This window comes from Asterias rubens, chromosome 11 (genome assembly GCF_902459465.1).
Source record: "Asterias rubens chromosome 11, eAstRub1.3, whole genome shotgun sequence".
Lineage (NCBI taxonomy): Eukaryota > Metazoa > Echinodermata > Asteroidea > Forcipulatida > Asteriidae > Asterias > Asterias rubens.
The window spans coordinates 1261403-1279135 of NC_047072.1; the positions used below are offsets into that span (position 1 = coordinate 1261403).

Consider the following 17733-nt stretch of genomic DNA (forward strand, 5'->3'; position numbering starts at 1 on the left):
GGACAGAAACCCCAAAGTTTGAGTTCGGTGCTCGTATCTGCTCGGCCACGACACCCTAACAAACTGCAGCTAGCAATCCAGATTGATCTGACATCTATGATGTCATTTACATAAGGTTATGTTGACTAATTCCGAACATCCTCTCCAATTACCTCATGATTAAATTAATAATTGCAGAATTTAAACTCATGGGTATTTATAAACCAGGGATGTAAACTGTTTAAATTTTTTGCTGAAGCGGTTGTGGCTTAGCGAATTTCTCAGCCATGTTTTATCATGCTGTGAAAGGTGCACCGATCCCCTAAGTCTTCAGTAGCAAGTCAGTTAAAGGCAGTGGACACTATTGGTTATTACTCAAAATAATTACTATCATAAAACCTTTCTTGGTGACGAGTAACGGGGAGAGGTTGATGGTATAAAACATTCTGAGAAACGGCTCGCTCTGAAGTGATAGTTTTCGAGAAAGAAGTAATTTTCCACGAATTTGATTTCGAGACCTCAAGTTTAGAATTTGAGGTCTCGAAGTTAAGCATCTAAACGCACACAACTTTGTGTGACAAGGGTGTTTTTTTCTTTCATAGTTATCTCGCAACTCCGACGACCAATCGAGCTCAAATGTTCACAGGTTTGTTATTTTATGCATATGTTGGTATACACCAAGTGAGAAGACTGGTCTTTGACAGTTACCAATAGTGTCCACTGTCTTTAAAGGAACACGTTGCCTTGGATCGGTCGAGTTGGTCTTTGAAAAGCGTTTATAACCGTTTGTTATAACATTCATATGGGTAGAAAGATGTAAAAGTAGAATACAATGATCCACACAAACATGCCTCTAAATTGCACGGTTTTCCTTTTACCTCGTCGACTAACACGGTCGGCCATTTATGGGAGTCAAATTTTTGACTCCCATAAATGGCCGACCGTGTTAGTTCGCACAGTAAAAGGAAAACCACGCAATTTCGAGGCAAATTTGTGTGGATCATTGTATTCTACTTTTAAACATATTTCCAGTCTGACATATGCATTTTATAAAAAAACGGTAACAAACGCTTTTTATAGACCAACTCGTCCGATCCAAGGCAACGTGTTCCTTAAACCTTTCAGGTTTTTGACTGGTTCTTATTTTTTATTAATACCTTCTTTCAATTGCACCAGGCTTCGCTCACCGGGAGGTTGCTCTACAAAAGTTTGCCCTCAACATAGCAAAAATGTTGTCTTTAGTCTGGGTGATTAAATTTCGAAATCATGGCTTTAGTTGCGCTTCCGATACGGTGTTTTTACAGAGGTTGATATGCGCCCGAGGTAAAAGCCGACGTGGTCTCGAAAATGCCCACCTTATGTCAAAATTACCGGATATACAGAGTCCCATATGCAGACGTTGCCAATTCAAGTAGGTCGCCAACTTTTTTGAGAACAAAAAGGAAAGGTAAATCCGGGGAGCTTAAAATAGTTTCTGTGCATAATTGCTTCTTCGAGGAAAAAACCCTCCGTCAGTGCATTTCCTAGTGGCTTTTGCTAATTGCTGGTGCCAGACTATGAATGGGCGTGGGTTCCGGTGGCATTACGTCACATTTACACACACAGACTGAGTCTGATCCCCTACCTCCGTGGTCCTGATCATGGGTCTGATATAGGAAGGGCTTAATGGCACTGGACACTATTTGTAATTACTCACAACTAAATATTAGCATAAAAGAATTACTGTGGATATAGTACTATATATAAATCATTGTGAGAAACGGCTCACTCTGAAGGAACATAGTTTTTGAGAAAGAGGTAATTCCTTTAATACTCAAATAATAAACGACTTCAGCTGAAGTCTTTTATTATGCATCCGAAAGCACACAAAGTTTTGCAACAAGGGTGGTTTTTCTTTCATTATTCTCTTGCAACTTCGATGACCAATTTGGCACAAATTCTCACAGGTTTGTTTGCATAATGTTGAGATTAGCACATCGAGTGAGAATACTGGTCTTTGACAATTACTGAATGTGTCCAGTGCCTTTAACATAACATGGAGTAAGGAAACGAAGATAGGCTAACTATGGAGTTCTGATCGTAGACAACGACGTGTGAACAAACTATTGAAGCTTTCCTATCTCAACCTTAATAATAATTTTATCAAAAGATCTCTTGAAAAGTTTCCAAAATGCATCGTTTAGTCTCCTTATAAAGCCCGATTCATACAAACAACGTGTTGTTTATGGTTGACGTCCCCACTTTTGGTTTATTACATGGTCATCACGTATGACGTCTGCGCGCACGTACGTAACTTCACGTATGCTAAAACAAAAACGTGAGATTTTAACGACACAATTTTCTGGCGTTCACGTTCGCGCGGAACATGCAGCTAAACCTCCCTACTTTTGCGTACTTTGCGTACGTGCTCAGGGCTTCAGACTAGAGGACTGAAGCCAAATCCAAAGACGAAGCCGTGGATTTGAAAAGGGTTTATATGTGTCTTGAAGTTTCGAGGGATCGTCCTCCGAGTACAACCCCCTATTGTCTTCCTACAACTAATCCTGTCTGTAATCATGGGCTTGGGAGCGGGGGCGTTGCTAAAACCCGACCAGAAATAGACACAGGAAGTGTTCTCATCCGGATGATCAGCTGGTTGGAGGCATTTCCAGGAGTGGGCGATAATCGGATGTGACAGATGTAGACTTGTGGGGGGAAAGTCATCGGGGGACGGGGTTGGGAGATAACAACTTTTTCCGGATCGCGCAGTTGTTGGGGGATTTTGGTGTTTTCTCTCGTACTTTTTTTTTATTAGAATGATGTTGATGATTTCTGTGAGTGTACAGAGTCGTTTGGCAGGTTGGGTAGGAATATTTGTGCTCAGGGCACTTTTACTTTAGAGGCAGCCATTTCTCACAATGTGTTATAATATTACCAACAGCTCTCCGTTGCTCGTTACCGAATAAGTTTCCTGCTAACAATTATTTTTGGTAGTTACCATTAGTCCCCATCATGCCTTTATACAAAACAGTTTATCACGTCTCCAACATACCCCACCTTCTTAAATCTCTCGACGCCCCTCGATTACCCCAAAATTCCCACTCCAATCTGATCTTAATGAAACAGTACACCCAAACCCTCCACCACAATCACGGAGTAAGTCCTTAATTCTGAGAGGTTTACCTGACTGGAAACTTCCCATTACCTAAAATTAAGCCCCTTAATCACCTGACAACCTAATCAGGAACTTGGGAAGCTACGTCCAATGCAAGAACAGAGAAACCTCTATTTGAAAGGTGTATATTATTTTCTCCCCCCCCTCCCCGAAAAGAAGGTTCAGGTCATGCCACAATGACGTATTAAAAAGTATTGCCATGTCTTTTCTATAATTGCATCAATATGTAGTAAAATGTTGGCACATAGTTACGTCACAAGCTCACAGAGCAGCGCCCTCAATGCAGTGGAAAATGTAACTGGCCGCGACCGAGCTGCGGGTAGACTCGTCCGCTGTTGTCATCCGCAAGGATACGTATTCAGATGCAAGTCGGATTTAACTGCGAATATGATGAAGGTCATGTGAAATGATGCAAAACTGGCGCAATTCACAGAAGTCTCGAAATGTGACATCAGACGTTCAGGCTACTAGACTGGTATGCCTTTAGACGATGTGACCTGTGACATCACATAAATACAAAAAAGAGCTACAGAGCCTGGCCTTCCTATAGGCACGATTTGTACACAGCTTAAATGGAAGAAAACATGAAGTCTGATATTGTATGGAGATTGCACTGTCAGATTCTTATCACTATCAAGTCTTACGATATGATGAAAGGGGGCACATCTCAAAACTTGTCCAGCTTTCACTTTCATAACTCTTGGTTTTATGTGGAAATTATGACACGAAATGTAAACTTTTCCCAAAGGACCAGTGTAGTGTCTTGCCTGCTACGTGGTCAAACTTATTGCGTTTTTAAAATGGTTTATTCGTCCGAATAAAGCCATACGGCCATGATACATACATTTTATGCAGTAATTTACAGAAACTTTGTACAAAATAAATAAAAACATAAACACTGAATACTTTTTAGAAACTTAGGGTAAACCTAACATTCAACAAAACGAACAGTAAACATAACATTCATCAGAAAACAACTCAATTCAACAAAATTAATCGAAAGCACTATAAAACAGTAGTCAATAACCCTTCACCGAAAAGTTCATTGTTCGTGAGTTCACAACATTAATCAAACTTATTGTAAACAAAGTTCACATGGTCTACACGTACCACATAACAAGTACAATATACCAGAAGCAGATACCCACCCTCGGCCCCTCCCACAAAGACGGTGTATTTTAAATTCAACTTCCGAAGTTGAATCAATAATGGTTTCAGAAAACGATTATCCGATTGCGAAATAATGTCCCTCCCACGCTTCCCTTGGCTCAATGTCTGCCAGTAGTTTGATTAGCGAATTATAAAGTAACATCACTGACCAATCAAACGAGGCTAGTCATCTGCCTCCAATCATTGAGGAAGGATCCTTCGTAATATGCTCCAACCACCACTACTCATTAAAGGAACAAGTTGTCCTGGATCGGTCGAGTTGGTCTTTAGAAAGCATATGTAACCGTTTGTTATAAAATGCATATGGTTAGAAAGATGTTTTAAAAGTAGAATACAATGATCTACACAAACTTGCCTCGAAATTGCGTGGTTTTCCTTTTAGTTTCCGAACTAAACACGGTCGGCCATTATGGCCGACCGTGTTAGTCGACGAGGTAAAAGGAAATGCATTTTATAACAAACGGTTACATACGCTTTTCAAAGACCAACTCGACCGATCCAAGGCAACTTGTTCCTTTAAAGGCATGGACACCTTTGGTAATATTGTCAAAGAACAGTTTTCTCACTTGGTATATCCCAACATAACAAATACATAACATACAACAATCGGTGACAATTTGCTCAACTTTGTATTTTCAGATAGGCTTCAGCAGGTCTTTAATTATCTGAGTATTACCTCTGTCTCAAACACTATGTTACTTCAGAAGGAGCCGTTTATCACAATGTTTACACTATCAACAGCTCACCATAGACCTTTGTGGCCATCTTGATTTTACTCCATTCCAACTCATTGTTACCAAACTGAGGCAGGACGAAATATTATTCTGGTGCCATGTTTGCGCAATCAATGTTAGCATTAATTACTGTTATTGGTTACAAGAAACATGACCAAGATGGTGACAGGGTGATAAAGGTATATTGCTCGAACCAATAATTTTTTTATGAACAATCATTTTGTGTAATAACCCGTAGTGTTGAGCGCCTTTAATCAGAGCGTGTGGGGACTGCGAGAAAGTGAGACCGATGGCTTGCTCATTGACTCTGACATTGAATGATCGATCTATGTTTTCAACACTTTGTGTTAGGAGGTTCGATTGATAAGTGTACATGGGTTTTATGTGGCAGTGACTTTGCATGCAGTGGGTGAGACTGTTCATCCATAAAATACGCCCACTCCAAATGTTCACATTATGCAAACGTAGTTATTATAAAGGTATGATTTAGATTGGGAAGGGGGGAGGCCTGATAAGCGAAGTAACCATGTAAACTTGCGGTACAGCCATGTCATTTGTAAAGTCTCTTTCTACACAAGAACAATATTTACAAAAAAAACTCAGGCTAAGCACCCAGCCTCATTTAATAAAGTTATTTTATTCGTCTGTTAGTTTTCCTCACACGTTTAGGATCGGTGGTACATTTTGTAAGAAAAAAAACCCACATAAATATTAAACATAATACAAAATGAAATAGCACCAAAACAAATTATCATGAGGAATTTTATAATCTGAAATGAAATAATTGTAAAGAACGTTTCGAGTAATAAACTGTTTCTTGAAAATGCAAAAAGCATTTCCGATGAAGTTTTTACAAGGTTATCAACAAACAAGCCAGCTTTTAATAATTTACGTATATCGTCAAAGAACCAATGATGCACCATCTTTGTAAACTGTAAGCAGTTTCCAGGTTATGGTGGCCAACTTGGCCCAATTTCAAAAAGCTGCTAAGCAGAAAATGTTGCTTGGAAAATGTCTTTGCTAAAAAAAGAAATGACCGGGGAACCAATATCATCAACAGCAACTGTGGTAGCTGGTTGGTAACATATTTGCTAAGCATAATTATTTTTGGGCTGAGCTTATGTTTACGCAGCTCAATGAAATCAGGTCCATGAGCTAGTACTGCTTAGCAAGCTTAGCATTTTTTCCTTGGCATGTATTGATACTTAGGCCCTACAGTACAAGCAGTATGTAATTGGGCTCTTAAAGACAGTGGACACTATTGGTAATTGTCAAAGACCAGTCTTCTCACTTGGTGGATCTCAACAATATTATGCATAAAATAACAAACCTGTGAAAATTTGAGCTCAATTGGTTGTCGAAGTTGCGAGATAATAATGAAAGAAAAAACATCCTTGTACACGAAGTCGTGTGCTTTCATATGCTTGATTTCAAGACCTCAAATTCTAAATCTGAGGTCTCGAAATCAAATTCGTGGAAAATTACTTCTTTCTCGAAAACCACATTATTTCAGAGGGAGCCGTTTCTCACGTTGTTTTATACCATCAACCTCTCCCCATTACTTGTTACCAAGTAAGGTTTTATGCTAATAATTATTTTGAGTAATTACCAATAGTGTCCACTGCCTTCAAAATTAGAATGTTTGACTGAGTAAATTTATCTAAATACCCAAACCAAAGGTTGTGTCCAGCACATATCAAGAAGGTTATATACATGTAGTGGTATTTTGACTTCGTCCCACTAAAAAAAGGGGGACACAAATTAACGAAAAACGCTGACTTATTCACCATCTCTCCTCAGGCAATTCTACAGATGAAACACTTTCTTTTCCTCAAACCTGTCACAAACTCTCTGAAGTAATTGAAATTTATCTCACTCAATTTCAAGCCTTGCTCATTTCCTCGACCGAGTTTCCAACTTTAACAATGTTTTTCCTCCCCGTCATTAGGCTTTCGGGTCCATTTTGTGAACCCTCTGCAAACTTCGGGAGTTGTTGCATCAACTAAATTCAGAAGTGCATTTCTTTTAAAAAGTGCCACCCCCTGCATTTGTGGTAATTTTTAGCTTCCGGAAATACCTAGAAATTTAAGTTGTAATCTATGTAAAATAAATAAAGGCGTTTAAATTGAAGGTAGTAAGTACAATTGCTGACTTGGTGGATTTTTTTATCCAAGTATAAATGTCAAAACAAATAATAACATTTGGCTCGTAAACCACACATGCATTGCTTTCAAATGTCAGTCAATAGAGCTGCTTTAGCACAACATAGTTTACATAGGATTTGAGGCATTGCATGGTGAGGTATCATTGTATATTTGGTTTGCGGTAACACTGTGTGTGTATCTACTTGCCAGGTAGAGTTTGTTCTTAGAGAACTTGTCTTGTCAGGAGACCTGACGATGACTAGAGCAAGCTAGTCGAAACGTTGAGACCAATTTCAGCACTGACTCCGCGGCAGTACAGTTAATTACGATCCTATAAGCTAAAGTAGTAATCCCAGCCTATTTCTTTACCATCCGCCCAGGTAATAGTTAAAAAGCAGGACAGTTCTTTTCAGACCTGAAAAGTCTCCCGAAAACCCGAACAATCTACTCAACGGTATAGAATTCAGCAAGACAGTTCTCTAAGAACTGACTCTACCTGGCAAGTAGATACACACATGGTGCAAACCAAATATATATTGATACCTCACCATGCAATGCCTCAAATCCTATTGGCAAAATAGCTTATCCCTGCACTTCCTTTTCTCAAAATGTCATTTTTCACGTTGGCTGTTTTGCCATTGCAGGGCCAACCTATCAATCAAAACCAGTGTAGATAATGGTAATGATGGTTAGGAGAGTTGACTGTGTACTGTGTGTACATTCATCAAATAATATAATTTGCTGCACTGGCAGGCACATTTTGACCATTATTCTAAGCCACTGTGGATGACTGTAATGAGAATCACAGTAGGAGGGTCGACTGTAAACTGTATAATTATATTATGTACATTCACCATACATCATGTATTGCACTGGCAGGCATACATGTAGTCTACATATCATTCAAAACCACAGTGGATGATGGTAATGAGGGTCATAGTAGGAGGGTTGACTGTGTACTGTATGTATTGCACTGGCAGGCATAGTTTACCTATACTCCAAAACCACTGTGGATGAGAGTGAATTGTCAGAATTCAAGATTTCTTTTGCCAAGTAGTTTTTTTCTCTCTCCCATAACATCTTTATTATTAAATTGCCCCTTGGAGATTTGGTCACCTTGACAAAACCCGAGGGACAGGAATTTGGTCATTTTGTGTATCACCGCTAACTTCCTGAATTCATTATTTGAGGTAGTGAAGGATCCTCACCAATAAAAGGGATTATTTTTTAGAGGGGGAGGAGTATAGTAGGTGGGGGTTCATCTGAGGTGAGGTTTTTTTTGGAGGGGGGAGGATCATGTTGGGAGATGAGCCAACAAGTGAAAGGAGCAGTGGAAGTAACTTAGCAGAAACAAATGGCATGGTTGTTTAGAAATACATGTGCCTTGGCAGGCCTTAAAACTTACTCTCACAGCACCCACAACAATTGCCTGGGTGCCTTTGTTTTGAGAAAGAGGTAGTTTATCACTCCAGTATTACAAGTCTTCAGGCCTGAAGCCTATGATTTGTGCAACAAAAGTATTTTTTCTGTCATTATTCTCAAAATTTCACAAACTGGTTATTATATGCATAGCGCTAGGATACACACCAAGTGAGAATACTGATCTTCAACAAGTACCAAAGGTGTCCAGTGCCTCTAAAACTTTGTTGATGCAAGTGCTCTCTGCAAAATCAAAATGGCCGAGCACTCTCACAGATTAAGTTCGTGGCCTGGAAACGTCATGAGTTGCTTTCATTTTCGTTTTAATCGAAAACTTTCCCCGTCAAGTGTATCCCGATGGGATTTGGTTGAATGGTGTTTTACTCAATTTACGAACAATTCCCAGTACGTACATCTGTAGCCGCACCTCCTCCGGCTTGGTCGTCCTGAAGAAACCGGCCACGCCCGCCTTCTCCAGAGTCATCTGCTGCTCCGCCACGCGGTGATCGATCTCAAGGACAATCCTCTCGTCCATCTGTTTGATTTCTTCCTCGATGCGTTTGTCTTGGGCCTGAAATTATGAAAGTGGTCGAAATGAGGGCGCTGTTCAGATGCTTCTACTTCTTCACTGATAATAAAAATATTAATAATAGTGAAACCTGTAGACGATGTGACCTCTGACGTCACACGAAAACCATACTATGATTCGCGCGCATACCGCCGGGCAAAACCTTTGTGTTTTGGCAGCCAGCTAGAAAGTGTACGCAATCTTACTATGACTACGCAACTCAGTGCCCGGCGAAACATGATGTATATAGTGTTTTGTCAACAGAGGGCGGTTTGAATGTAAACATAGGTCACGTCGTCTATACAGCCCACAAATCCATCTAAGTGCTCATGGCGCTAAATACAAACAATAACATACAAAATGTTTAATAACCATCATTAAAACATAAGCCTAAGCAATAATAATAATAATGAAAACTTATAAAGCGCACAAATCCATCAAAGTGCTCACGTCGCTAAATACAAATAATAAAATACACATGTACAATAACAAAAACTGAAACGTAAGCCTAAGCTAAGAAGAAATCCAGAAACATGTGGTAGAGAAATACAATACAAATACTGTACAATATAATAAGAAAACATCGATGGGTGAAAATCAAACCATTTTCTCAAATATTTGATCGAAAAGATGTGTCTTAAAGGAACATGTTGCCTTGGATCGGTCGAGTTGGTCTTTGAAAAGCGCTTGTAACCGTTTGGTACAAAATGCATATGGGTAGAAAGATGTTGTAAAAGTAGAATACATTAATCCACACAACCGCGCCTTGAAATTGTACGGTTTTCCTTTACCCTGTTGACTAACACGGTCGGCCATTTATAGGAGTAAAATGGCCGACCGTGTTAGTTCACACAGTAAAAGGAAAACCGTGCAATTTCGAGGCAAATTTGTATGGATCATTGTATTCTACTTTTAAAACATCTTTCAAACCATATGCATTTTATAAAAAACGGTTACAAACGCTTTCCAAAGACCAACTCGTCCAAACCAAGGCAACGTGTTCATTAAAGCTTTTTTATAGACCAACAGGTAAGGTACAGTAAACAGGAAACGTCTTGCACCAAGATTAACGACCTAGATGAATACTTTGATTGTCACTAACCTGTTTTTCTTTGTCGTTGGTATTGGTTACCAACTTGAGATTGTGGGGTTTGCTCTGGCAGCTCTGCAAGGCAGATTTGTGTTTCTTGGTCATTTCCTGCTTCATACCTGATAAAAAAAAAAAACAAGAAATAGCTTCAGCAACCTGCTTTTGTACCAACCTAAGTGACCTTGGCCTAATTTTATAAGGCTGCTAAGCGAAAAGGAGGTGCTTAACTGCTTAGAAAATGTTTCTGCTTAGCAAAATATACAGTGCACGGAGACAGGGCCCACTGACATCAAGCTGCTCAAGCCCAAAAGGTAGATAGACACAACAAAATTATTATTAGCAGAATAAGTGTACCAGCCAAAATACCATAACACAATACCATTTGTGACTGGTATCACGCTAGTTTGTGCTTTACATAGACAATTGTTAAGCACTATTTTCTGCTTAAGCAGCTCTATGAAATTTGGCCCTGGGGCCAATTTCGTAGAGCTGCTTAAGCAAAGAAATTGCTTTAAGCACGAAAATAGCTTGCGTATTTTACACATGTTACTGGCTCAAATTTAATGCCATATACATTGCTTGTGACTGGTACTTAGCTGTTGTTAACTTAGCATAACAATTGAGTGGTGTCTTGGCAGGTAATCTGATTTTACTAAGCAAGGATTTTTTCGCTTAAGCAAAATTTTGTGCTTAAGCAGCTCTATGAAATTGGGCCCTGGTCTTTGACAATGAACCAATGTTGTTCTTGCGCATTATTAGTCAAAGAAGGATGGTGGGGCGTTCGGGTTAGAGTAGGGTTTTTTTTCTCCTCGCCTTCCACCTCTCGGACCCCAGTTCGAATCACGCTGGGGGCACTAAAGGCTCAGTACCACTGCAGCGATAACGATCCGATAACAATCCAAGAGAACGCATTCCATTGGTTGAATGAGCGTGTGCGTATTCTGCGTGGAGCAATTCAACCAATAGAGCGCGTTCTCTTTCGTCGTGATCGTTATCGTTCTCGTTGCAGGGTGACCAGGCCTTTACCCTGGATTGTGTTTTCAGGTGTAACTCGACTGCGTAGGTTTTGCCAGAATTATTTTTCTGGGGTTTTCCTCCCACATCTAAAACTGAAACTTCCTCCCTTTTCTTCTCTCCATGGGGATCTTGGCAAGTCCAGTGATCAAAGGCACAGGACACTATTGGTAATTGTCAAAGACCAGTCTTCCCACTTGGTGCATCTCAACATATGCATAAAATAACAAACCTGTGAAAATTTGAGCTGGTTTTATTGGTTGTCGAAGTTGCGAGATAATAATGAAAGAAAAAATACCCTTCTTACACGAAGTCATGTTATACTTTCAGATGCTTGATTTTCGAGACCTCAAATTCTAAATCTTAGGTCTCGAAATCAAATTTGTGGAAAATGACTTCTTTCTTGAAAACTACATTACTCACAATGTTTTATACTATCAACAGCTCTCCATTACTTGTAACCAAGTAAGTTTTTATGCTAAAACTTATTTTGAGTAATTACCAATAGTGTTAAGTGCCTTTAAACTTGCTCCTCTGAGAGTACTTGGCTTCACACCCAGAATAAATCAAATGAAATAAACTCTACCTTTGTGTGTATTGACAAGCTGCGCTCGCTGTTCCATCAGTTTTCGTTCAGTCATCTGCTGGATCTCAGCAAGATGGTTGACGATCTGGAATACTGTGCCGTCTAGCAGCGACAAGGAAAGACTCGACAGCATGCTGTACGGCAGGCGCTGTTGGTAGTTCCTACATACCAAATGAAAGTGACGGCATTGGGTTAAACAACGGAAACCTAACACACTGCCTTGTTTAATTGTCTAACAGTCTGGTGTTTTACTGGTAGGGACTTTGCATAAATAAGACCGGTTCACCAACATATCCCTTTTTGTGAAGTGCGTAAAGCCCTTTCATATGATGTATAGATTGTCAAAATAGCTTATGTGGTTAAGGAAATATGAACTTATGAAATATTGATGACTGTGGAAGAGACTAACCGAAAGGGAAATGTATGTTGAAAAGGTCTTGAACGAAGACTATTGTATGCGAAGCTGTTTCGCGCTCTTGGGATGATCAATGAAGCGTGACTCTGCTGCACTGCTCTGTGTAGGCCTACGTGTAAAATGTTTACACACATACCAATGGGGGATTTACGTAGTTCTTTAAACATGAATTTTGAAATTTTCAACCTCTCTTTTGAACCAGAAGAAAGGGTCAAAATGGGGTTATGTCTGTGAGGCGTTTACAGAGTTTTGAATGACAATTCCGATGATGGGTTGATTGTAAAAATTCCTCATGTAGATCAAAAGTTACGATCTTTTGAAATAATAAACTTTGAATGTTCATAACTCACGAATGGATGCGTCATCATGACGTAACTCAAACGGTTTCCTCTCCTAATGAATATCAAACTATGTGCGAAGTTTCCAGTTCATACGAGCTTGGGAAAGGTGTTTTTGTTAGCGGACAAAGAAGATTCAGAAGAAGAAGAAGTATTAAGAGGTAGAAAACCGAACAAAAATAAGGTGTGCCGGGCTGTTGGCCCGAACACCTAAAAATCTCATCATTTACAACCCATCCCCGCCAGGCTTGGATGAGACCATTGGGTGCCGAGCGAATCACCGCTCTAACCTTTCGAACTGTCAACAAATCAAAACAGAAAGTGAAGGGCAAGGCGTCACTGTCCCTAACCCTCAAATTTATTTTGATTTGAAGAAATTTTATTTGGCTCTGCGAGGGAGGACGTGCCAACCTTGAACATTTGACCCGAGCAAACGGGTTTCGGTGACTCGTTTTTTCCTGCGGTCGTATCATCCCCCGAACTCAGGCTTTTTGACAATCTTGATAAAATATGACTGATTGATAGCCTCCTACTATCTGTCTCATGGGAGTTGGGGTTGTTTTCCTGCCAAGTTGAGAGAGGGGGGTAAAAGGGGGCTACATGGGGGGGGGGGGGGGGTCATTGAGGTTCAGAGGAAAGATTTGGTGCACAAACAAATACCGGGGGAAGTTAGACTCAGCATTCTCTATTTTTTTGAATCAACATGTTATCTTCAGAATACAGATCTATACATCAAAAACTTGACCCTGCATTTAAAAGCAGTCGCCAGTATCAAATACTATCAAGTAGGATTTGAAACTTTGCACAGTGGGAGTATATTTAGGTCAGGTTTTGTATTTCTCCCACCCACTTTCAAGGACAGGGCTGTTCAGTGTTTGGAAGGTGGACACAAGTTGAAATTAGTTTGTTTGTGCTATGCGCTTTCTTGCTTCTGAAGAATCTTAAAGACGCTGTCACTATTGGTACATGTAATCATGGGCTCTTAAAGACAGTGGACACTATTGGTAATTGTCAAAGACCGGTCTTCTCACTCGGTGTATCTCAACATAATGCATAGAATAACAAACCTGTGAACATTTGAGCTCGATCGGTCGTTGAAGTTTGGAGATAATAATGAAAGAAAAAAAAAACACCCTTGTCACACGCAGGGTGTGTGCTTTCAGATGCTTGATTTCGGACCTCAAAATCTAATTCTGAGGTCTCGAAATCAAATTCGTGGAAAATTACTTCTTTCTCGAAAACTACATTACTTCAGAGGGAGCCGTTTCTCACAATGTTTTATACTATCAACAGCTCTCCATTGCTTGTTACCAAGTAAGTTTTTATGCTAATAATTATTTTGAGTAATTACCAATAGTGTCCACTGCCTTTTAGAATCATATTTTAATATTTCTCAACTAAAAACATTGTTTTTTTTCTGAAAAGTTTGCATATATAAGCATTTGTTTAGCAATATTTTCTGCTGAAAGAGACACGTTGACTTGGATCGGGTGAGTTGGTTTCTGTTAAGCGTTTGAAACCGTTTGTTATAAAAGTAAGATACATGTAACTCTAAGTAGAATAACGATGAAATTGCATGGTTTTCCTTTTAGTTTGTGAACTAACATGGTCGGCCATTTTGTGGAGCCAAAAAAAATTACTCCACAAATTAGTTGCCGTGTTATTTCGATGCATGTTGATCGTTATACTCTACTTTTAAAACATCTTTCTAACCATGCATTTTATACCCCTGTAACAAACGGTTACAAACGCTTTTCATAGACCAACTTGCACGAGCAGGAAATTGGGCCCCGGTTGTATCTCATACTTACACGGGCAGTTCTCTGCAAAGACGCTGTATCTCCATCAGTAACGCATACTGGCGTTGTTGGTGTTCGTACCGCATGGCGTCGTCCCCCTGCACCCCATAAGCAGCCATGCTGGAACCCTCTTAGCCCAGGTTGGACTCCTCTGCAGCGGTCAGTGCAGTGGCACAGACGCCCTTCATGTACCAGGGCTAGAACCCTCCTTGTCACACTAAGCTAAGGGGTGCTCACATCACATGAAGGACACTTGTGGTTGCCCTCTTCTTGACCGATTGCTGATGATGTTGTCAGCTTGTCCACTTTATCATCTGCTTATAGAGTTAAGAATTTTACAATTCATTAAACAAATAAAAATAATAATATAGACATTTGTAAAGCGCCTAATGCAAAAAATGCATAAAGAGAACCACAAAGAATGAGTGAAAGATACAATTACGAGTAAGCAGATTACAAATAAGCAGCTTCGAACAAATAAGTTTTTAAAGGCAGTGGACACTATTGGTAACTACTTAAAATAATTATCAGCATGAAACCTCACTTGGTAAAGAGTAATGGGGAGAGGTTGTTAGTATAAAACATTGTGAGAAACGGCTCCCCCTGAAGTGACGTAGTTTTCGAGAAAGAAGTAATTTTCGACGAATTTGATTTCGAGACCTCAGATTTAGAATTTGAGGTCACGAAATCAAGCATCTGAAAGCACACAGCTTCTTGTGACTTGGGTGTGTTTTCTTTCATTATTATCTCACAACTTCGATGACCAATTGAGCTCAAATTTTCACAGGTTTGTGATTTTATGTATATGGTGAGATACACCAAGTGAGATGACTGGTCTTTGACAATTACCAATAGTGTCCAGTGTCTTTAACAAAAAGACTTAAAACACTGTAAAGAACTACTTCTTGAAACTATAGGCAAGGCTCTCACGAGGAGCAGTTTCTAGAAGTAGTAAAGAACTAGCCTGGCAAATATGTACAGGAAGTCTATATGCTGTATTAAAAAGAAATGGAGCCGCGTAAGAAAATGATGTTTTACCATAACAAATGAAACAAACTCTATTTTTAGTAGTTTTGGAACATGTAAGCAATGACTAATGAATAAGGGTGAACATGTTCAGATAGACATACTAGTCAAATTAGTCAAGACTACTGTTGAAGTCGCGACATGAGTGCATCAAGTCTAGAATTCACCTCATGTTGAAACTTGTATTCATAACCTAAAACAGTTTATCCAATCTGATTGGTCGAGAGGGCATCGCGAGGTGTTGTTTGAACGGATGATATAACACCAGTAAAAAGTGTTATAACATGGGCGTGACACGCGTGCTTGCACCTGCACATATAAGACAGTTTCTTCATTCCTATTGGTCGAGAGCAACAGCTGAAACAGTTGTGCCACATCACGCAATACGTGCGGCACGCACATCATCTCCTTGTAAGGAGTTGTTTACCCCAGGGCCTTACCATTTCATAGCTGGAGGGGTGTTGTGTTGAAAGAAATCATTGAACAATTATAATTTTTGCATTTATTTTACCTTATGACCAAAAAGTGTCGATGTTTTTTGACCGAAAAGGTATTTATGAATGGGAATCAGAGTGTGTTGAATCGGTTTTCAACTAGTGGTTTAAACCCGCCGAGGCCTGGTTCTTGATAATTTACCTCGACTTTGTCTCGGTAAAATTATCAAGTCCAGGCCTTGGCGCGGGGTTAAACCACTAGTTGAAAACCTCTTCACCACACATTGATTCGCTTAATATATGGCAAAATAATTATCAAGAGAGCAAGGTGGAATACCAAGGACTACATGTATTCCATGGTACAGGAGAAGGCTTTAAAGCCAAAGTGTATAGTTTCCCTGACTAAGTAATTGGTGCAGATTTACAGTTCAAAAAAAGAAAAGCTAAAAACAAAGGCCTATAAATAACAAAATAAATACAACTAAATAAATGAATAACATTCTTTTCTTTTTCAAATTAGAGAAAAAAAGATCTGAGTAGGCCGACTTCTAAGTTTTAGAATTAGGCCTAGAGTGGTGGTAAGACCTACAGTATACACGATGTAATAAAACAGATGGAGACTCACATCAATAGCAGTTACTCTCCAGAATTCAGAAATTATTTGAAGGCAGTGGACACTATTGGATTAGCGGCGGCGAACGTATTTCCTCTGAAGTAAGGAAGTTCAAACTCCTTCCGTGGTCCTTTCTCTATGGATACACCAAGTGAGAAGACCGGTCTTTGACAATTACCAAAATTACAAAAATTTCGAAAAAAGGAGTACAGCGCCCCAGTCACTGGGTGGTCAAGGTTAGACTGCAGGGCAGTGCAGGACATGCAATCACAAGGTTGTGGGTTCCAATCCTACCAAGCTAAACACTGATTTCACAATGACTAGAACCAATTATTGTTGTCTACTTACTGAATCACAATTTCTTGATTTGTGTAATTCATAATCACAGACATTAAACCAATGTTTGTATGAGAGAGATTGTTTATATCCCTTTGTGTGGGAGTTTGCCGAGTTCCCTTGTTGATGGGAAGATCATTCAAATAAACAAACAAACAAACAAACAAACAAACAAACAAACAAACAAACAAACTACAAAATACAAAGTACAAACGAAAGAGTACGAATAAGAAATACAATTTTGCAAACAACTCGAAGTACAAATGAAAAAGGTGGGCCAACAAAAACCTAGCTCAAACTGTAAACCGTTACAGCGCATAATCTATGGTTCGGCGGCCATATATAAAGCTTGTGTGCAAATACTACAGTTAGATTAATCTGGATTGTCATACAAATCACCATACATCTTGGTCTTTTGTGGGCAACCCTCTTTTGTGCACGTTGCCCGCTTGCAACGTTTTGACATGCCTGCAAACGTGCGTGCAATTTGTATGCAAATGCAAGCGCCAAGAAAGCTGGGAAAAGTCAACATTTAGAGCTTTTTAATCATAATTTATTCAGACACCTAGTACTGAAGTGGGGCAACGATTTTACACTAGATAACAAGTAAACATGTTGAAAAAAAGGATACATGAAGATGTAAAAATGAATAAATTGTCGACAGTTTCCTCAATGTTTACTTCATTTATGCCATTGCGAGAGTGCATGTGCGAGTATACTGTTCAACCTCTTGCCCAACTTGTATTGTGTGCAAAAATCGTCCCCACGTAACAAAACGTTCGCTTTGGAATGGGCATAGAGAAAGGACCACGGGAGGTTATCATTCACTCTTCACGCATACTGCGAGATCTCGTGTCCAATCCGCGAGAATGCTAAAACAGTTTTTACAACCCCATTCTTTAATATCCTTTCTA

The 17733-nt window shown here is 39.6% G+C and overlaps 1 protein-coding gene across 1 annotated transcript; it reads right to left on the reverse strand.

Annotated features, from left to right (window-relative positions):
* Positions 1 to 7681: 7681 nt before the first annotated feature.
* On the reverse strand, positions 7682 to 17588 carry LOC117296517 (protein DGCR6-like). Its single transcript, XM_033779487.1, has 5 exons — positions 17451 to 17588; positions 14423 to 14724; positions 11859 to 12019; positions 10271 to 10377; positions 7682 to 9171 (listed from the first exon to the last, which is right to left on the reverse strand). The coding sequence occupies exons 2-5, from the start codon at positions 14527 to 14529 to the stop codon at positions 8944 to 8946; spliced, it is 603 nt and encodes a 200-aa protein (XP_033635378.1). The 5' UTR covers positions 14530 to 14724; positions 17451 to 17588; the 3' UTR covers positions 7682 to 8943.
* Positions 17589 to 17733: the final 145 nt, after the last annotated feature.

Excerpts from the sequence above, each read along its gene's own strand:
- LOC117296517 (XM_033779487.1), bottom strand. The coding sequence starts at position 14,529 with ATGGCTGCTTATGGGGTGCAGGGGGACGACGCCATGCGGTACGAACAC. Across the intron at positions 12,020-14,422 it reads CTTTGCAGAGAACTGCCCGT|GAACTACCAACAGCGCCTGC; the intron begins GTAAGTATGAGA and ends TTTGGTATGTAG. Across the intron at positions 9,172-10,270 it reads CCAACGACAAAGAAAAACAG|GCCCAAGACAAACGCATCGA; the intron begins GTTAGTGACAAT and ends TCATAATTTCAG.